Consider the following 22,063-nt stretch of genomic DNA (forward strand, 5'->3'; position numbering starts at 1 on the left):
GACAGCATGCTCCCTCCCCACGTGCCAGGCTGAGCTCATTCCATCATCCCAGCAGCCTGGGAGGTGAGTGCCGTTACATCCTGTCCTACCTAAGCTCATACAGCCAGTGAGCGGCAGAGCAGCCGTTTGGACCAGGAGGGCTGGCCTCATTGTCTGTGTTCTTAGATGCCATAGTTATGAGTCCTGCACATGGGAGGGTGGGTACAGAGCTCTAGACCAGCTCTGGGTTCAGCACAAGGGTGGGTACGGAGCCAGGGCAGGCTGTGTGGCCACAGCCTTCTCTCTCCGCAGTTGCCAGCATCAAGGTTCAGCCCAAGATGGCTCCTCCCACCTCTCCCAGGTGTGCAGAACCTCATCTGAGGAGGAGACAGTGAGACCAGGCAGACCGAGGTGCCACCCGAGTGCGAGTGGGAGAGCGGCAGGCCAGGCAAGGAGTAAGAAGAGCCTCATCCCAAAGCCAGGCCCACCAAACTGAGGACCAGACCTTCAGTGGCAAAGCCCTGGAAAAGCTTGGCCTGGAGCTGACGGCATTGCAGGGGGGTGGGGGGGGTTCCTTCTTGTCCCATCCCTGTGTCCCTGTCAAACAGCCTCAGCCAGCCTGAGTCAGGGGGCAGTAATGGGGTTGTGATATGAAGCTTTCAGTGCTGTAAGAAGTCAGAGCAGGTAGGCTCCTCAGATGCCAGGAGGTCCCAGCCTCACTATACAGACAGGGAAGCCGAGGCCCAGAGCAGGGAAGGGTCCTGTGTGGGTCACACAGCCAGTCCATGCCGGCCTGGGACTAGAAGAATGGGAAAGGAGCTAGGGCTCCTATAGCTCACATCCCAGCCTGGCTCCCAGAGCTGAACATACGTCCCTCGGAAGTCCAGCCAGGGAATGCTTACAGGAGGGGCTGTGTGAGCAAAGCCAAGAGCAGGGATAAGGCACCATGACACCTGCCCCACCTCATCTTCCTGCTTCCCTCCCTCCCTCCCTTCCTTCTTTCCCTCCTGCCGTGTCACCTGCCTCGCTCCTCCAGAGACCTCCCTCACCTCTGGCGCGAGCCTTGGCCTTACTTCTCTCCAGGCATGGGCTCCATTCACCCTCCCCACTCACTTCTCTGGCCTTGTCTTCTGCTGCTCCCCGACTCTTGCCATCCCAGCAATGGCCCTTCCATGCTCGAACCTTCAGACCTTGGCGCTGGCCATTCCCTCAGCCTGGCACGCTCTTCCCCAACACGTCCGCATGGCTCACTCCTTCACCGTCTTCAAGTCTTTACTCATTTACCTCCAGTCTTCACACCCACACACACTTCCTATCCTCCTTTTCCACTTTTCCTGCTTAGCATGTATCACAAACACACATTTTGCACAGACTGTCAGCTCCAGGAGAACAAAGACTGTTTTAAATGCTTATATCCTTAGCTCTAGGATGGTGTCTGGTTCTCTGCCAAGAGAACGAAGGGGTCTGTGCCGTGTGCCCAGAAGTGCTGTGACCAGGTCACCTGAGCCTGACACTGGGCTCAGCATCAGCAGGAGGTCCCAGGCAGTAGGCCGAGTATAGGTCTGAGGCATAGCTCCAGACTGCTGGAGGGGTTCTGGGGGGACCCCCTAGCTGGCCTGCCTCCAAAGCCACCTCCAGGACACCTGAGGATGCCAGAAGGCTGCAGTGGTCAGTGGGGCAGAGAAGGGTCTGTATATGCCCCTCTCATCTGTGAATGAGGCCTTAGGGTCACACTGCTCTGGAAGGAACACCAGGGAAGAAAGTGGCCACCCCTCCCTCGGGGTCACCGAGGCTGAGAGGGGAAGAGATGGGTCCAGGGTCACAGAGGGAGGCAGCTGACTAACACTTCCAGCTGTGAGGCCCTCCCTAGACGCTCCCAGGCCCAGTTCCTGGCTCAGTTCCTCCCACGTGGAATGTCAGACTCACTCTTGTCTCTCCTCCACCCTGTGCCCCCAGCCCGCTAATCTCAGTGACCCTCATACCTGGCACTCTTCCTATCACCTGTTCTCATGCTATTGCTATTTCTTCATCTTTTAAAATAAATGATACCTTTGAATGAATATGTATCACAGTTGTATAAGCACAATCACATAATGAACCCCCAAATTTACCCCAGCCCCAGAACTGGAAAATCATTACTAGCTTTCCCTACTCCCATGCTCCTCCCCATCTTAGCACTGTTTCTGTCTCCATGAAGGAATTATGCCTTTTCTTTTCAGTGAAAAGTTGGTCCCTTCTCTCAAGGAGTTTACTATCTTTTTAAAAAATCTTGGCTGTGCTGGGTCTTCGTTGCTGCATGTAGGCTTCCTATAGTTGCGGCGAGCAGGACTACTCTTTAGTTGCAGCGTGCGGCCTTCTCTTTGCGATGGCTTCTCTTGTTGCGGAGCCTGGGCTTCAGGGCGCTCGGGCTTCAGTAGTTGCACCTGCCTACGGGCTTAGTTGCCCCGCAGCATTTGGAATCTTCTTGAACCAGGGATTGAACCCATGTTCTCTGCATTGGCAGGTGGATTCTCAACCATTGGCCCACCAGGAAAGCCCCTTTCTTTTTTTTTTTAAAGTAGTTTCATCACATGCGTGCAAGCTCAGTTGTGTCCGACTCTGAGACCCCACCAGGCTCCTCTGTTCATGGGATTCTCCAGGCAAGAACACTGGAGTAGGTTGCCATTCCCTTCTCCAGTGGATCTTCCCAACCCAGGGATCAAACCTGGGAGTTTTATCACATACGTACACCCAAAGAATATACTGCTGTTTGCTTGTTTTTAATGGTATAAGGTACGACATCGCTATGCCTGCACGCTTTCTCCGTGTCATTACAGGTAGCTCCTGTACCTCACTTTTCACTGATGTATTGTATTCTGCCCTATGTGACTGGACTGCAATGTAAGTATGTCCCCTGTTGATGGACATCTGGGGTGTTTCCAGTGTCCCCTGACCTTGTGCCCCTCGTCAGCCAAACCTTTTTCGAGGCCCATTCCACCTCACCAGGACCCTGCTCGCTGGCCCTTCCTTCCCTCTTCCTCTGCCCCAGCTCTGTCCACACGACTGCAGTTTCCCCAGTCTCTACTTCAGCTCTTCTGAGCTCTAGACCACACGAAAGGCGTAATCATTTATTGAGCACTGACTCTGTGCCAAGCACCATCCTCAGCATTGTACATGTTTTGTTTCATCTGATATTCACATCAACACAAATGGTAGGTATTTTGATAGTATTAGACCAACTTTACAAATGAGAAAACCGAGGCCCAGCAAGGCAGAGTAACTTGCCCAGGACTACACACCTATTGCCCACGTCCCATAGGCAACTCAAAGTCGATGTGTCTCCAGTATAAATTATCATCTTCCTCTTCAGACCAGTGCCTTCCCATTCTCCATGTTCAGTGGGGACATCTCCAACACCCCAGGCCCAAGCCAGAAACTGGAAGGCAATCCTGGGCCTGGCCGGTCCTCACCCACTCCTCCCTCCAGTCTGAGCTTAGCCTGAGGCTTTTACCTCCTTGGTGTCAGGCGAATCCTTTCTCTTCTGTCCACCCTCCAGCACTGACCTGAGCTGTCCCGCCGCCCCTCCTGGAACAGCCTTGCCCCACACTTCCTTACAGGCCCCAGTCTCCCCCTTTCCCAGCATCCTGCAAACTGCAGCTCAGGTGGGCTTTCTAAACCTCATCTTACCAGGTCCCCACCTCCAGGAGGAAAACCAGCGTCCTCTACCCACCCCCACCCCGCCCCACCCTGTCTCCTCAAACCATGAAGTTCGGCATCCAGCCCCAGAAAGGACCACCCCCCGACCCTTTGCTCTGTCTTGTTCTCTAGGAAGCCATCTGTGGCCTCAGATCAAGACTGAGCTGTGAGGCCCCTCTGAGCCCTGCATGCAGCCCCTTCTTCACCCCTCAGCTCTTTCCTGTGATCACCTGTTCCCAGTAGGGGCTGTGCCCCTTGAAGAGAGAGACCCAAACTTACCCGCAGAGCCTGTACACAGGAGGTGCTCAGTGGCTGTTGAAAGGCTAAAAGCAGAAGCAGGGACAAACGCCATGGGTGTTGCTGCCTTCTGAGTCCCAGAAGCAGGATGATCCTCCCAGCCTGGGATCGGTGGACCCTGGCCGCCCTGCCTCTGCACCTGTTCCCCGGAACCTCATGAGACCATTTCCTGCCCCCTGCCTTTTGACAGGATTTTCCTCTCTGCTTCTTCCTTTCCAACTCTGGAATTCCCCACGATGGGAGAGCTCTGCCCTCACGAAGAAGGCAGAGCCTACGTCTTACCTCCTCTCAGTCTACTTCAGGCATTTTCAGGGGTGGGGTGATTATGCTCCCATGGGGGAAAAAATTGGATCCTTGAAAGGGAGAGATTTTTTAAAATCTTACTTTTTTTGTATAAAGCAAAGATATATGTACAGTACACAAACAGATATACAGTATATCTGTGGTATTAAAATATCATGCAAGTAAGGGGGAAAAATGCCTAAAAGTCTCCTGAGGAGGGGAGACTAAGAGAAAAAAAAAGGTTGAGAAACTCTGATCCACACACTGGGGCCTTGCCTTGCCTGGTCCAAGGACTGGCCAGGACTGAAGGAGAGTCCAGAGTCTTCTCCCAGGGCAGCTCAAGGTTCCTCCAGGGCTGACCCCCCCCATCTGCCAGCTGGAATCCACCCCCCCCATGCCATCTCCTCCCTGCCCTGTGCCTGGCAGCCCACCCTTCTGTGTCCGGACTCCCCTAATCTAGTCCTGTCTTTACTGAGGCCACTGACCGGCCCTTCCACTCACTCCCCTGGGGGCCACCCAGCTCCCAGGGCTGGCAGGAGTTGGAGGCCCCTCAGCTCCTGCCCAGCCTTGGGCTATAGCATAACCTGGGAGCTTCTGAGAGAACCCAGGAGGTAAGCCCCACCACAGGAGGCCCCCAAGAAGCGGGGTTGCCACTGTGGGACAAGGCTTTCTTTATTGGGGTGGATGCAGGGTCACAAATAGTCTTAGAGGGGCTCTAGGCAGATGGAGTCACTTAAGGGTGGTACAAGACTGAGGATCTATCTTCGGGGTACACAGAGACAGGGGTGAGGGAAGCGACCCCGTGCTGGTGAGACACGGTCTTGGGCAACACAGATACTCTGTGGTCTTCAATCGTCGAGGGATTCTCCAGGACTTGCGGCTCCTCTGGCTTGTTGGAGCCAATGAAGAACAAGTAGATGATGGCACCACAGTAGGCACCCAGGGGTGGTGCCACCACCGGCACCCACCACCAGTCCTTGGTTCTGCAGGCAAAAGGCAAAGACCTGCTTAGGGGGCCAGCACCCAGCATGGCAGCTGTGTCTACCTCAGGCCAAGATGGGGGAAGGGGTGGCAGGGGGTGGAGAGTAGAGGAGGAACCCCCATCCTAGCCCAGGAGTTGGCCCTGAACCTGGGACACTGATCAGCTTCAGCCTGATTCAGGGACAGCAGTGGGTCTGGAGCAGGGCTGACATTCAGTCTAGGAGCAGGGTCTGGAGGAAGGTCAGGACCCATTCCTGCCTCCCAGGCCACTGCGAGGGGTGGCAGGGCAGTGGAGGGGGCGGATCTCCAGGATACTTCCGGGGCTGTTCCACCCTCCACTTGCAGGGAACCCACAGGAAACTCCCAGGAGTGAGCTGGACCATGCAGTACCTGAAGACCTGTGAGCCCCAGCCAGCGAGGAAGGTGAAGAAGCGGGGAGGCAGGTCCCGGGATGGGTTGATGGCATATCCCGAGTTCATGCCCAGGGATACTCCGATGATGACAATAAGGATGCCGGTCACAATGGCCTGTGTCCCCAACAGTGTTGGGTTGTTCCCCTTGTCTGTGATGGCTAAGAGACATAGCTGAAGCATCCCAGTCACCACCACCTGGGGAGAGACACCATGGCAGCACCTGGGCCCCCGGCCAAGCCCAAGGGCCTCAGCAGCGCCCCCTGCCCCCACCCATGGCAGAGCCATGACTCTGTATTGTCCCATCCAGGGTTTTTGTCCGCTCCACCACAGGGGGCTGCCTGCTGGCCCCTTCTTGAGTGGCCTGAGGAGGACCACCCATGCCTGGACCACTGACCTCATCCAGGAAGCCCCTCCACAGTGTCATGTGGTCAGGAAGGTAGGTGGCAAAAATGTTAGCAGTGGCTGTGGGGCCAGTCGCCATCAGCTTTCCCCCCGAGAAGTCGATAATAGCGGCTGTGGGAATACAGACTGAGTGTGAACGTGCCCCTCGACTGAACCCCACCACTGTCCCAGAGATGAGGCGGTAGGATGGAGGGCAAGGAGTGCCTCTGAGACTCTTCTATCCCAGCATTTTCACAGGGGAGGACACCCTCAGATCTGCCCATATTTCAGGGGAGGAGGCCGAGGCCAGAGGTGGGCTGCCCGGGGCAGGTCACTCACTGTAGAAGAGGCTGTAGATGGTGGCCGCTGCCACGAAGGAGCCCAGGAACTGACCCAGAACATACACAGGAAACTTCTTCCAGGACATGCGGCCTAGTGCACAGCTGGTGAAGGTCACGGCCGCATTCATGTGGGCCCCTGCAGGGAGGGCCAAGGGTGTCGGCAAAGAAACAAACAGCAATCAGTAATACCAGGAGCAATGACAGCTGTGATGATAATAGCGAGCATCTGTGAAGGGACGGTCCTCACAGGGACCCTGAGAGGCAGAAACCGCCGTCTCCATCTCCCCAAGAAGCAAAGCAACGGGTGGAGAGTTCAGTCGCTTGCCTGAGAGGACCCAGCTTCTAAAAATGGTGGGTCAAGGGGGCTCGTGAAGTGTCTGGGCAGAGGAAAGTGGCCCGTGAGGGCAAGGCACCAGCTGACTTGGAGAAGGGGCTGGCTGGAAGGGGGCCGGAGGAGCCCATGGGGGACACCCCCCGGGCTTGTCGGCTGGGGCCCAGCCTACTCACCAGAGATGTTCCCCGCCATGTGTATTCCTATGGTGACTCCAAAGCCAAAACCCAAATTGACAGCGAGGTAGCTCCCCATTTTACCTCCTAGAACCATGTGGGCCACAGCACCGAGACCAAACACCTGTAGGAGAGGGCCTTGAGGGGACCACCCACCCAGACAGCCCAGCCTCAGAGGAGGGCTCAGAGCTCAGCTGGGGCTCCGTGCCTCCACACGCTAGGTCTCCCTGGCATTGCCCTTGGGGACCCCCTTCTGCTGTACCCTCCTCCTCCAGAGACATGCCTCCTCGTGACCTCGTCCCGTTGCCCCTGCCAAGGCCTGTCACAACTGACCAGTGGGAGCTGGGTATGTGCTAGGGAAGGAGTCGGGTGAGGAGAGAAAGTCAGGCTCCCATGGACCTAGCCAAGTACCTAGACTCCAAGTCCACCTGAAGGGCTTCCAAAAGGACAGGGCTGGTGTGGATTGGACCCCTCAGAGCTTCTCAATCTTCAGCGTAGTCCAAAGGAAATTTTTTCAGGGACTCTGCAAACTTCCTTCTGGACTCTGCCAGGACCCACTGCCAACCCTCGCCACGTCCACACGCATCAGCCCTGGAAGCCCACCCTCAGGCATCACCTCTGAACTTCTCACCCATCCCTAACCACCAGATCTCAGAAGACTCTCCCCACTGAGCCCCTTCACAGGGAGGTTAGAGACCTAAAAGGAGGCCCTTACTCAACCTCCCCCTAGCCACTGACACCCGCTCCCACTGCGTCTGTGCTGCCTTCCCCTCCAGCTCTGGCTCCTGTGCCCTCCTCTGGCTCCTTCTGCAGAGGCCTTCCTCCCTCTTGCCTGTGTCTTCTACCCTCCCCTTGACTGGCTCCTGCAGACTTGGGTCTCTTCTTTCCTTAAAGTAGAGCTTCCACCTCATCCCGGCCTCCCTGTCCAGCTGTGGACTCCTGGATGCCTCCTCCCATGTCAGTCAGGCTCTAGGAAGGACCCGCTCAGTTCCAGTTTAGTTGCTAAGTCATGTCTGACTCTTTGCAACCCCATAGACTGCAGCCACCAGGCTTCCCTGGCCTTCACCATCTCCCGGAGTTGACTGATACTCATGTCCGTTGAGTTGATGATGCCATCCCACAATCTCAGGTCCTCTGCCCCTTCCCCTGTCCTCCCTCCCAGCCTGGCTTCTGCTTCCCCCATCACAGACACCAGTTCCCTTGTCCGAGGGCTCCAGCCTTCGGCATTGGCTCACTTGCCAGCCTTCAGGCATTGGCTCACTTGACTGTGCTGACTTTTACTCTCCTCACCACTCTGCTTCCAGAAAGGACCTCCTCGTTGGCTTCCGTGATGTCTCTCTCCTGGTTTCCCTCTTTGCTCTGTAGCCTTTCCCTCCCCACAGTTCCTTCCCACGTTCTTCTTCATTCATCTGCCTCATAAATACAGATGATCCCTGTGTTCTATCCCTGGCCCTTTTCATAACCCACCTCAGTCACTCCTGGGTTTTCTTACCAGCTCCAGATACACCTGATGGACTAATTCCCAAAACCTGCACTTGAGAGCCAGATCTCTTTTTCCAAATACCTCCAAGAAGTCTCCAGAGTGTTCCACAGGCATCTCAATCTCTAAAGCTCACCATCTCTCAGAAAATGTGATCTTCGTTCCATATTCCCCCATCCCAGCCAAGTCAGAAACTTGTATGTTCTCCACCGCACACGGTCAACTCTGGTTATAGTCTCCCCAGATCTTACCCAGTCTCCTTGCAGCCAGAGTGACCTAACACAAAAATCTGACCATGTCTGTCTGCCTTTGGTCCAAACATTCCTGGCTCCCTTCCATTTCTAGGATAAAGTCCAAACTCAGTAACTCATCATTTAAGATCCTTGATTTTCATGCCTTCTGCCTCTCAGTTTCATATTGGGTCTAGTATTCTCTATGTTGAACACTAGTGTTACCAATAATAGCATTATATGTGTTCTCAGTCACTCAGGGATGTCCGATTCTTTGCGACCCCATGGACCATAGCCTGCCAGGCTCCTCTGTCCATGGAATTTTTCAGGCAAAAATACTGGAGCAAGTTGCAATTTCCTACTCCAGGGGATCTTCCCTATCCAGGGATTGAATCTGCATCTCTCACACCTCTTGCATTGGCAGGTAGATTCTTTACCACTGTGCCACCTGGGAAATCAAATAAATTACTACTGTAAAAATAATAACCATTTGGCCTTCCTCGGCTGTCGGTTAAGACTCCGCACTTCCATGGCAGGGGGCATGGGTTCCATCCTTGGTCAGAGAACTAAGGTCCCACATGTCACGTGGTGGGCCAAAAATAAACAAAGAAAAAAGTATAATAACCATTTATTGAGCACTTACTATGTGCCAGGCACTGGTAAGCAAGTTCTACCTCTCACCTCCTTTAACCCTTAAACCTGTTTAGACATTAGGTATTATTATTCTCCCCATCTGACGGATGGGCAACCATAGGTTTAGAGAAGTTGAATGGCTTGTCTCAAGTACACATCTTGGGGCTTCCCTGGTGGTCTAGTGGTTAGGAATCCACCTGCCAATGCAGGAGACAGGGGTTCGATCCCTGGGTTGGGAATATCCCACATGCTGCAGAGCAACTAAACCTGTGTGCTACAACTACTGAGCCCACACGCAGCAACAACCAAAGCCCATGTGCCCTAGAGTCTGCTCCCCCGAGAACACCTCGCTTGCCTCAACTAGAGAAAGCAATGAGGACTCAGTGCGCCAAAAATAATAAATAAATAAATAAATAAATCTTCTAGAAACGAAATAAAACCTAAAAACAACAAACACATCTTGCACATGGGAAGCCAGTTTTCGAATCTAGGCAGTTGCCTATGCCAGTCTAGGAGAAAACGACTGGATTGCTCCCTTCATGCCTGGCTTTCTCGTGCCTCAGTGTTTTGCGTATGCCACTCCCTCCCTCCAGAATACCTGATCCTAGATTCTGAAAAATTGATACTCTACTTTAAGGCCACATTCAGATGGCACCACCTCTGAGTACTCTATGTTTTGGATGTGTTGTCTTTGAGAGACCTCTAGATGTCCAGACTGCTGGAAATCAGAGTCTAGATCCATCATCCTATATGATGGCCATGAGCCACACGTGGCTATTAGGTGCTTGAAACTGAAATCTGTAAGTGTAAGGTACACAGCAGATTTCAAAGGCTCAGGAGGAAAAAGAAAATGTAAATCTTAAATAATTGTATATTGATTACATGTTGAACTGGTAACATTATGGACATGTGGGTTAAATACAGTAACTATTAAAACTAATTTCACCTGTCACTTTTTACCTTTTTAATATGGCTACTAGAAAATTTTTACATTACATATGAGGCTCATATTGTATTTCCCTTGAAGAGTTCTGGAGTTTTTGAAAAAAGAAATACCTGAAGAATTGTGGACATGAGTTGAACCCATCAGGGAGAATATGAAGATCCCTGGGAGAGGATGAACTTAGGGCTGAACATCAGGTCAGCTCTCAGGGGTGGGCGTTAGAAACCCCAGCAGGAGCCGCCATTGAAATGGAAGAACAAGATTTCCCTGGTGGCACAGTGGATAGGAATCCGCCTGCCAATGCAGGGGACAGGGATTCGATCCCTGGTCCAGGAAGATTCCACATGCCTTGGGGCAACTAAGCCCCTGCCCCACAACTACTGAGCCCGTTTGCTGCAATTACTGAAGTCCAAGCGCCTAGAGCCCATGTTCTGCAACAAGAGAAGTCTCCGCAATGAGAAGCCTATTCACCACAACTAGAGAAAGCCCACACACAGCAGCAAAGACCCAGCACAATCAAAAATTAACAAGTCTTAAAAAATAAAGAAATGGGAGAACAAAGAGACAATGTGCCCTGTACTCCAGAAAGAAGCAGTTTCCCAAGGAGAGTGTGGCCCACATGGTCACGTGCCGCCTCTGGGTCAAGCGTGAGAAGGCCTGGAAAGCATCCCATTGGATGTGACAACCCAGGGTTCTTGAGTAGGTGGGGAACACTGTCTCATCAGGGCGTGGGGTCAGAAGTCAGGTGCAGAGAGCGGGAGGGGAGGAGGTGGTAAGGAACAGCTGAAGAGACCAGTGGAGACATCTCTTTGAGAACTTGCCTGAGAAGGGAGGTAAAGTGGTAAATGTGGTAAATGAAGGGGCTCGCAGAGAGAATTGGGGAGTGTTCTGTGTTCTGCTGTTTTAGGAAGGGAGTCTTGAGTGTGCTAAGGTCAAGAGAGGGAGGAGCAGGAGATACAGAAGAGAGGAAAGAAGCGAAGTGCCTGAGGAGCCTGGGAGGTGGGGGATGAAAAGGAGTGGAGGCTCCTGCCTGGGGGAGGGGGCATTTGTGGACCCACAGGGAGGCGAGGTCTGATGGGTGAGGAGCCAGACACACCTGACAGTTCTCTGTCAGGCTGGAGACCAAGCCATTTGCTGATGACAAATGGCCGGTGAGTACATTAGATCTGGGACAGTCTGAGAACCAGTGCACTAGCCTAGATAGGGGAAGGGAGAGGCCACTGAGCAGGGCCTGCTGGGTCCCACAGGAGCCCCAGGACAGGTGCAGGGGAGCCCAGACGCAGGCTGGCTTCGGGCCAAGGGTGGGGTGAGGATAGAGGACAGGGGCAGAGGGGGCATGGAGGTGGGGAGCGAGGCCAGGCCAGGCTGACAGATTCGGGGTAAAGAGATCCAGGCACTGGAGCAGCCATGGAGGGTTTGAAGAACAAGGTCCCCATTGACAAGGAGGAGCTCAAACCATTTACTAAAAACAATGAATGAGTGAATAAACCCCCTGTGCTCCCCTGTGTGGCAAGGTTGCCAGCTGGCAGCCCCTGGACCTCATCTGTTCAGCAAATGTTTTGTTTGATTAATTTGGTTTTGATGCACAGAAGTTTCAGCTTCTCTTGCAAAATCAGAATCTCTGTCAACAGCAGCCTGCATTCCAGGTGATGTGGCGATAGTCAGCCAGAGTGGTGGCAGCCACGTCCTCACACAGGTCAGCACTCTGCCGTTAGCCACAGTCCCCACCTCCCTCGATGATTCTCTCAGGCTCTGACAACGTGAGTTTTGCAGCCCCTGCCCTATTGCTCACAACCCCAGCTGGGTTTCCAGGGCACTGATAGCCCAGCTCCTCCCTTCCCTGGTCAGTGAATGTGGCCCAGCCTGTCCAGGTGCCTCCAAATAGCCACAGGCCCAGCCTGGAGGACAGCACCCCGAGGCTACAGAGTGGAACAGAGTAGAACAGTCTGCTTCCTTCATGTTGCTGCAATAAATGGGGCCCAAGGTCACTCTAGCTTTTCTGGCGAAACCTTCACGCTGATGACTCATTGAGCTTCCTATCACCTGCGAAAGCCCCTACTTCTTGGCACAGGCCTGACACCTAAAAATAACAACAACACAATGTCCCCTGTGAGCTTAAATCTCACAAAGTTCTTTTACACGTTACTTCCCTTCAATCCTCACGGCAACTGAGTGGCAAATGTTTCTGTTCCCAGGGAAAACAAAGGCCTGGAGAGGGGTCTTGAACTTTCCAAAGCCTGGACCTGAGGGCCTTCCCTCGGCTGGGAGAGAGTTAGAAATCCAGCTAAGGTAAGAGACAGAGCATGGAGATCAAAGGTCAAGACCAGGATATTAGGCTAGACTGGATTTAATCTTAACTTAAAATGTGACTTTGTCTCACAAAGCCTCGGTTTCCCCATCTGTGAAATGGGGATAATAATAGCATCTCCCTTATAGGGCTGTTATTAGGATTTGGGAAGAAGCTACACAGGAGGACTTAGCATTATAATGCCTGATATGCAGTAGGTGCTCAATAACCACCTCAATAAAAGAAGGAGAACCGCCAACGTGGGCAGTGGGCAGGCAGGAATGCATGTGGGTGGTGCCTGCTTTCCCTAGGAGCTCTCCCAGGAGGCACCCTCCCACCTCCACAGTGCCAAGGTCTAACAACCCTCATGGGGCTGGAATGTCTTGTCAGCAATTAATTACTTTGCCCTGGATTAAGGCAAGAGAGGGTCCAGATGCTGTCTTCACGGCTCAGGAGGGCAGGTAATGGAGGAGAGGGAGACGGCGAGAGGCAGGGAGGGGAGGGCAGCTGAGAGAGTTTGTCAGCTTGAGAATCAACCAACACATATGAGCCACGTGTGTGCTGGGTGTCCAGCTCCAAATCTTCTTCACACAAGTCAGCCAGCTCAATATTAGCATCGCACTCACCAGTGAGAAAGCTCAAGTTCTGAACAGTTAAGATATTTATGTAAGATCATACAGCTAGAAGACAGCAGAGCCAGCATTCAGACCCAGCTCCAAAGCTCATGGAGGCCCAGTGTCACACTGTTAATAATGTCTGGGGCCAGACTGGGCATCAAGCCAGTCAATCCTAAAGGAAATCAACCCTGAATATTCATGGGAAGGACTGATGCTGAAGCTGAAGCTCCAGTATTTTGGCCACCTGATGCGAAGAGCTGACTCACTGGAAACGACCCTGATGCTGGGAATGAGTGTGTGGAAGACAGGAAGAGAAGAGGGCGACAGAGGATGAGATGGTTGGATGGTATCACCGACGCGATGGATGTGAGTTTGAGCAAACTCAGGGAGATGGTGAAGGCCAGGGAAGCCTGGTGTGCTGTAGCCCATGGGTCGCAAAGAGTCAGACACAACTGAGCGACCAAAAACAACAACAATAATGTCTGAGAAGACAGGCTCTGAACACAGGGAGACCTGCCCAAGGCCAGCTGATGACTCAGAGGCAGAATGATCAGGATACAAACCCAGGTGTCCAGAGTCCCCGGGGCAATGTGGGTCCCACTATCTCTCCTACACTGTGACTCAGTGCACAGACACTCACACGCGCACACACACGCTCATCCTCTCCCCTCCCCCCACCACCACCTCTGTTGTGCCCCCGAAGCCGTTGTTCCCCTTCCCAGAGGCTAACCCTTCTTGTCACAGACCCAGGCCTTCATAAGGTACAAATAAGAGTGGCCACAGCTCAAGGCAGAGGCTGGATGGGTGAGTGACTGGGCTGAGACGGGACAGGGAGTCCCCAAGAAAACCCACATCCCACTTGCATCTGGATTCTCCCCTGTCATCCCCTTAAAGAGACCTCCCCAGTTCCCCCAGGACCTCCCAGGGTGCCATTCCCTACTACTCCGGGCCGTCCACAGCCCCCCACCCTGCTGACTGCTCCCCTTTCTTCCGTAACCTGGTCCCCCCCCACCTTCTCCTCCCACCTCTCTGGTCACCCAGGCCCTTCTGTGTGCGCTCTTCATTCTTCAGGCTCTGTCCTCAACTCAGTTCATTTTTCTTTCTATACGTTCTCATTGTACAAATTTTATAACCACTATTCATGTTCTGATGAAGTCTAACTATTTATGTCAGCCCAGACCACATAGCAGAGTTCCAGGCCTCTATACCCAGCCATCCCCACCCTTGAGATTCCCCTCACCCCCAGCAGCTCACCTGATCGCAGGAAAGCTGACCTCACGCTGAAATGGCTCCCTCAGCATCTACCCCACATCTGTTGCTCGCAGTCTCCTTTGTTCCGTCTTCTCTAACTCCCCTGGATGTGTGCTTTCTTCTCCATCCCTGGACTAGACTGACCCTGGACTGATCCCTGGACCTCCACACTCTCTCTCTGTCCTAGGCCATCCCAACAGCTTCTTCTTGGGCTCCCCTCCCTCCAGCATTGCCCACTCTGCTTAGGCTCCACAGGGAGCCCAGAATTTCTTCCTAAAACCCACCACTGGCCATATCACTCCCCTCCTGGGAAACCTTCAGTGTGTCTCCCCATCACCCTCAGGATTAATTCTCAAAGCCTCCACATCCTCTCCAATCTCTTTACTATTTGTTTCCCTTCTCCTCACTCCCAGTCATGCCCACAATGCACCCAGCCACCTGTAACTCAGGATTTCACTTTGCCCCACATATTGTGAGCCCTTTCTCTCCCAAAAAGACTTGGTGAGAAAGACAAGTCCTTGTTTTCCTATGCTTCTCCCTCAGAGGCTGGGGAAGGGACAGTGTGATCCAGCTCCCAGAGGTGGGGAGCAGGTCATGGGTTGCCCTTACGGAGCCCCACCTTTCTGAGGCCCCACTTTCCTGAGACCCCTTCCTCAGAGTCTGCTCACCCTGTACACCCCCCCCCCCGCCCACTCACCATCATGACATATGTGCTGATGAACTCTGCCAGGAACTCTCGAACATTCTCATTCTGCCATATGACTTTCATCTTTGTTGCTGTAGGTGTAGAGACCACCTTGGACATGCGGGTGGACCTGAAACAGCAGCCGGAGGGGCCCATGGGCAGAAATGAGATCAGGTGCACTTATTGTCATGGCTGAGTTAATGGGTAACCCAGTGGCCTCTCCACACATGACTGCTCTTGCCCAGGGCAGCTGGTACCTCGGGGGTCAGAGGCATATGAGTGCCCAGGGACGTGAAGAGGGACTAGGGTTGGACATCCAGGTGACGTCCCTTCTTCCTCCTGCCAGAGACTAGACCACTGGGAAGGTGCACCCATGATGTCAGGGTGCAGAGGGGGCAGTTGGGGAGCCTGTAAGTGCCGTCTGTGGTGCCAAAGAGCCTTGAGGGAGAAGCAGGTGGGAGAGAGCAGGCGGGAGAGTAGAGCTCAGCTGTCTGTCTGCCTGCCTGCCTGCCTGCCTGCCTGCCCATTTGCTGGGGCGAGAGCTCTGGGGACACAGGCAAGGCATCAGGCAAGATCTGGCAACCGCGAGGCTCTGCAAACAGCACAGGGTGTGGCAGAGTTGGCTCCCGGGCTCTGTGAACAGCACTGAGTCCCGAAGCACACACCAGGTTCTGTCTCTGCAGCAAGGTCAGCATGAACAGATGCTTGTGAGTGAATGAGTGAGTGAATGAATGAACCAATGAAAGGGAAGGAGGGAGGAAAAGGTGGACTGTGTCTTACTCCCCAGTGTATTCTCAGCGTCCAGCATAGTGCCGGGCACGTAGTAGATGTGCAGAGTACACTCAAATGAAAAAACTGAGACTTCGTCTGTTCAGTTCAGTTCAGTTCAGTTGCTCAGTCATGTCTGACTCTTTGTGACCCCATGAACTGCAGCAGGCCTGTTACTCTCCCCTAGATCCCCAGCACTCCCACAGTGCCTGACGCACGGTAGAATGTTGATAAATATTTGTTTGGTAAATGGATGATTGGATGGACAAATGAAAGAGTGAGTTAGAGGCTCTATCTTCTGTTGGGGCTGAGGGAACAAGACTTGAGTTTGGGGAAGGAGACAGCCCGGAGGCTCTGGCGGAGGAGGAAGAGATACCTGTTTGCAGCCTTAGTGCTTATTCAGACTGGTGACCCTCCCCTCTCCCATGCTGCCTGTCCCTCGACTTCCTCACCGTGCTGGGGACTGCCACAGCACCCCCACCCCGCCACAGCTTCCTGACTTTCCCCAGCCTCACAGCAGCAAAGAGTGAGCCCTGAGAGTGAGAAATGTAAGCCGGGTATGGACAAAGCACAATCTACGTTTCTAGCTGAGAACCCAAGTTCATTTCTCACCCACCCTCGTCTTTGTTCTGTCCTTACTTCAGGGAAACAAACCCAGGACTGAGCATATGGAGGGGGATGCAGCGCTGCCTGGACAGTCAGTCCACTAGTGCCCACCCAACTGCCGCTGCCACGCAGCATCCCATAGGTGTTCCCATGCCCCTGTGACTGGCCTCCTTGGCGCTGAGGAAGAGCCTGAGGCAGCAGGAATTCAAGAACAGTCCTGCAGGCTTCCCTGGTGGCTCAGTGGTAGAGAATCCACCTGCCAGTGCAGAAGACACGGGTTTGATTCCTGGTCTGGAAGATCCCACATGCTGCTGAGCAGCTAAGCCCATGTGCTCTAGAGACCAGGAGCCGCAGCTACTGAAGGCTTTGTATCATACAGTCCGTGCTCTGCAGCAAGAGAAGCCACCACCGTGAGAAGCCCACAGACCGCAGCTAGAGAGTAACCCCCCGCTCGCTGCAACTAGAGAAGAGTCTGTGCAGCCACGAAGACCCAGCACAACCAAAAGTGAATACATAAACAAATATTATTTTTAAAAAATAGAACAGTCCCAGAAGGTTACACAGGAGGCAGCAGAGAGGCAGACAAAGCAGGAAGTCAGTGACACCAAGGGAGCCCTGGGACCCTGGCCTCCTCCTCCTCACCACACAGCAAGCACCAACAAACCAACGACCAAAGATGCAATGAGTGCCTAGAGTGCCACCTGTGTTCAGCGCATGCGTGCTCAGTTGCTCACTCTTGTCCAGCTCTGCAACCCCATGGACTGTTACCCGTCAGGCTGTTCTGTCCATGGGATTTCCCAGGCAGGAACATGGGATTGGGCTGCCATTTCCTTCTCCAATGTGTTTGGGGACTGTAGTAAAGAACATTGGCATGATCCCTGCTCTTAGAAAGATGCACAATTTACTAAGCAATTACTGACAGTGTAAGGAGTGTTGCAACGCAAGGACGACAGAGGAGCCTGGTGGGCTACAGTCCATGTGGTCACAAAGAGCTGGACATGACTTAGCAGCTGAACAACAACAAGGAGTGCTGCCACAAGTGAATGCTGGACACTATGGGGTTGCAGGGAGGAAGCAAATGACCCGGCAGTGGGAGTAGGAGGCTCTCCCAGAGAAAGGGAGATCTAGGAGAATAGATGGCTGGTCAGATGAAGGAGCATCAGGGAGGTGGGGGAAAGTCCTGGGTATTGGAATGGTTTGGACAAAGGCTTGCAGTGATGACAATGTGTGAAGTGTAGAGGAATTCTGCAAGGACAGGCTGCAGAGAGAGGAGGCAAAGCAGCGTGAGAGGGGCAGAGAGGGCAGATGGCCTCATAGCCCACACTAGGGAGTCTGACCCCAGAGGGTCTTGGGGTGGAGGAGTTAGGCAGGAGCACTGCCTCCTGCTTGGAGGCGGAAATCAGGGAGCGGGAGTGGAGGACATGTGAGCAATCACACGTTCAGCCCAGACAGGCTGAATGATAATGGCAGCCAGAGCCAAGAAAGTGCATGGAGGTGGCCAGGGGAAGGCAGTCCTACAAACAGATGTGTGTCTCATTAGCGAGGAGGATGGAGAGGGGAGAGTCCTGGATGCCCCAGCTCTGGATGGAGCAGCACAATGGTGTGTGAGGCGCATGAGAGAAGCAGCAGGCTTAGGCAGAGAATGAGGAGTCACCTCTGGGTGTGCCAAGTTTGAGGAGCCCACTAGCCAGCTAAGTGGAGGTGACCAGGAAGGAGCCTGCTGGTAACGTGGTCTGGTTTAGAGATATCCATTTGGAGGTCACCCGATCAGAGATGGTCATTTCATCCAGGGGCAAAAATGAGAGAGCTCACAGCAGGGGAGTCGAAGAAAACTTAGCCTACAAACCAAGAAACCAACCATCAACCAGGTAACTACCTAAGTGCATGCATGCTCAGTTGCTTCAGTCATGTCCAACTCTTGGGATCCTATGGACTGTAGCCCACCAGACTCCTCTGTCCATGGGATTCTCCAAGCAAGAATACTGGAGTGGGTTGCCATGCCCTCCTCCAGAGGATCTTCCCAACCCAGGGATTGAACCCACATCTCTTATGTCTCCTGCACTGGCAGGCGGGTTCTTTATCACTCTGGGAAGCCCCAGTTACCTAGATCCTTGCTAATTAAGGAACTAAATATCTGACCACTTAGCAATCAACCCTTCAACTAATCAACCTAGCAACTTAACCAACTAACTGGTTCTCCTATTAGCCAACTCATTTAATTATCTAAGCAACCAACCAGCTGCAAACTACTCAACTAACCTCAAGCCAACCATTCAAGCTGCTAACTCGTATTCATCCATTTAACAAACATTTGGTGAGCATCTACTTAGGAGTCAGGCACAAGGGTTACAAGTAAACCCTGCCCTCGGATGGGTTCTTCCATAAGGAGATGGTAACTCCCTCAGAGCAAGCAGCCCCTGGGGGTGGGAGGAGGGCAGGTCAGCAGAGCCTTTGGGAGAATGGGCAGGTGGTGGCTGAGAGGGAGTAGGGAGGTGGAAGTGAGCACCTCTTATACTTTTTAGGAGATTGGTGGTTAAATGTGAGGCATGGGGGACAGACGTGTAAGGACAAGGCTGTGACTTCTGGCTGGAGCGCTGGGGGAGACGGGGATCCTTGACTGAGCTGAGAACACAGCTGGCAGGAGGGTTGGTGGGAAGAAGTCTGTCCTCAACTGGGGCTAAGCTAGAGGGTCTGGGCCACTAGAGGGTTTTTGCAAACAGGGTCCAAAGCCCTGGGAGAGTCTCGAGTGGGCACAGTGACGTCGACAGCACAGAGGAGACCCATGCGTTCAGTCTATCCTGGAGCACACAAGCAGACCAACACCCATGCTCGTGTGGAGCTGGCAGGCAGCAAGGAAAGGAAGCAAGTAGTACATACATTTGTATGGTATTGATATGTTCTACCTACTGTCCTACCTACCTGCCGGGAGCTAGAGCAGGGAAAAGGGAGAGGGAAGGACTTGGAACAGGGCAGCCAGGTCCCCTCATTGAGAAAGAGGCATTTAAGCCAAGACAGGAAGGAGGTGAGGGAGCAAGCCACGCGGGAAACGGCGGGGAGAATGTTTCAGGTAGAGGGGACGGTCACTGAAGGACTCTGAGCATGTTTGAAGGGAAGGAAAGGAGGGGAGAGTGGGTGGGTGGGATGGGGGAAGGTCAGAGAGGAAACAAGCACTGAATAGGCAGGGCCTTAGCCATTGTAAGGACTTTGGGTTTCATTTCACCTCGAAGAGACCTGAGCCTGAGCAGATGGGAAGTAGTGAGTTCAGTTCAATTGAGCACAACCTGCGTAGGGGCAGCTGGAACCCCCTGCCCAGCCCCTTGACCCTCATCTGGGTCTTTCTGAGCCTCCCCTCACCCCAGGGCCCAGCCCATGCTTGGCTATGGGTGCAGGTGGAAGAGGCTCTTCTTCCGGGCCCCATGGCTGGAGCGGGGTGGGAAGGAGGGAGTCTTGGTCCATCAGCTGCTATGAGGGAGGAGCTAGGATGGGTCAGGGAGGGCCCTGGGGTGTGTTGGGTGCCGGACAGGAGGGCTGAGGTAGGGGAACATGTGGGATGCTTACCGCCTCTTCCTGTCTGAGTGAGTCATGTTGTCTTTGAGATTTTTAGATGCTGTAAAGCCAAAGAGAGGTCACTGGGGCTGGGGGCCACAGAACTTGGCCCCTCATTCCCATCAGACCTCAGTCCCCCAGGGGAGAAGCCACAGCGACAGCCCCTGCCAGTGCCAACACCTCAACCCAGCCAAGCTGGCAAGAAGGGAGAATGAGGGGTGTGTGTGCTTCAGCCAATAGGGAGAGGCACTGGAGCCCCACCCCAACCCCTGCTGGCTTCAGGACCCTGGGCCCCCCAGGCCAGGGCCCTGCCAAGGTCCTCCTGACCTTCCCAAGCCTGCAGCTCTGGACAATGGAGATGCCCCAGGCTCCCTGCAGCATTTCCACCCTCGCACAGGCCGGTATTACTGCCTTCAGTCCAACCTCAAACCCTCCTGTTGCTGACTTAAACTCTGGCTTTCCAGGGCCTCATCTGTCTCCTCCTTGCACACACACACACAGACACACACACAGGCACACACGCACACACACATACACCCCACATAGGATGAGGTCCTGAAAATTCACTTAGTCCATATCCCCACCTCAGAACAAAGTCTACCGTCTCACCTTTCCTGAAGACACCCACCCCTTTTATTCCCATTTTCCTTCAAAATGACAGCATGAAGGTGAACCTAGACCTCCCCACCTTGCATGCTCCCTATTCTCCAGCCCCCTTTCTTCCAACTGCCATGCAAGCTCCCACACCTCACCTTGATTGCAGAAACCCTCAGCCCTGACCCAGGAGGGGCTCCAGAGGGAGAAACCACCCCAGCAAAGCCGGGAATCTGCCCCCTACTCTGATCCACATTCTTCCTGCTTTGGTTCCTTGTCTCCGGTCTATTCGCTCCCCACCCCGACCCGACTCCAGGCCCTCCTGGCTGCCTAGCCCCACGCATCCTCCCAATCTCTGCTCTGCCACTGGTCCTCCAGTCAATTTACAGGTAAGCCCAGAAAGAACGTGTGACATGCCTATATGAGGCAGCCACTCGGGACTAAACCAGAACAGATATCCAGGCCTTCAGCTCCCAGCTGGGTCCCTTCCCCCACCACTCCCATGGGTGTCCCGTGCCCATGTGGTCCCCAGGAATGGCATCCCTGAAGCCTGAATCCCAGTGGAGGCCCCCTGTCCCAGCCCTACCTGGGGTCCAACTCACTCTGCTGAAGGGCCTTATGCTCCCAGTTGCCTGCCTTGGGGCCTCTCAGTCACAGCAGCCCCTGGACAGCTTCCTCCATGACCGTCTCGGGCTCTGGCTGCAGCCTCTGCTAGGGCTCTGCGGTCCCTATGTGCCCGGCCAGAGCCCGCCTCTCAGCCCTCCTCAAGGCAACCTGAGTGCTACTCTGCTCTGCTCCTCCAGGGAAGAGGTCAGTGGAGCAGGGGTTTGGCCCTTGTCACTCGAGCCAAGTGCAGACACACTGCCCAAAATAGCACCCCTTCTCCTGCCAGCAGTGCCGTGGAGACAGGGTTCTGAGGCAGCCATTGTGAGGTCAGAGGCGGAGCTCCCAGTGGGCGCTCTGGGCCTCTCGGTTTCAGAGGAAGGGCCTGTTGTACCAAGCCAAGTGTCCAGCACAGAGCCAGAGGAAGTCCCCCGCCGTTCCCCGGGTCCCAGAGCTGGGGGAGACTCCGGAGGCCCCTGAATCCCCCTCTGTGGGGGGAACTGCACAGAATGGGGATGTGAGGTGGAAGATTCTGAAGATCAACAGCCAGGTGGAAGGGCTGGGAAGAAGACCCTGCGTCAGTCCTGAGGAAGCCTCCATCCCGAAGGAGGAAGGGGAGACTCGGGCCCTGGACTCTGAGGGGAAGAGACAAGAGCCATATCTGCAGGAACACTCAGTCCAAGAAGGGAGGTAGAGGCCAGCCTGGCTCTCTGGAGGCCCTTAGTCTGGTAGGGAGGAGAACAAGCCCGGGCCTCGTCCTCTGGGAGCCCCCATTTTATTTTAGTGAGGAGAAGGGAAAGCTAGGCCCAGCCCTCAGGAAAACACTTCCCATGGGAACAGTAGGCAAGGCCTCTGGGAAGGAGCCAGGCTGGACCAGAGGGCATGCCCACGGGTGGGTGGCCAGGGTGAGTCAGGAGCCAGCCAGGAGACCATTCACCGTCTATGAGAGGACCTCCGGAGCCGG

The 22,063-nt window shown here is 54.1% G+C and overlaps 1 protein-coding gene across 2 annotated transcripts; it reads right to left on the reverse strand.

The window, feature by feature from the left end:
* Window positions 4,318–21,381, reverse strand: AQP7 (aquaporin 7). 2 transcript variants are annotated; one of them, XM_005684061.3, is made up of 8 exons: window positions 21,099–21,381; window positions 19,915–19,963; window positions 14,995–15,112; window positions 6,857–6,980; window positions 6,348–6,485; window positions 6,022–6,140; window positions 5,605–5,822; window positions 4,318–5,216 (listed from the first exon to the last, which is right to left on the reverse strand). In XM_005684061.3, the coding sequence occupies exons 2-8, from the start codon at window positions 19,938–19,940 to the stop codon at window positions 4,967–4,969; spliced, it is 993 nt and encodes a 330-aa protein (XP_005684118.1). In that variant the 5' UTR covers window positions 19,941–19,963; window positions 21,099–21,381; the 3' UTR covers window positions 4,318–4,966. The 2 variants fall into 2 exon arrangements, with proteins under 2 accessions (XP_005684118.1, XP_005684119.1); XM_005684062.3 differs by having other exon boundaries at window positions 21,083–21,289.

The sequence above is a fragment of the Capra hircus genome, chromosome 8 (assembly GCF_001704415.2).
Source record: "Capra hircus breed San Clemente chromosome 8, ASM170441v1, whole genome shotgun sequence".
Taxonomy (NCBI): domain Eukaryota; kingdom Metazoa; phylum Chordata; class Mammalia; order Artiodactyla; family Bovidae; genus Capra; species Capra hircus.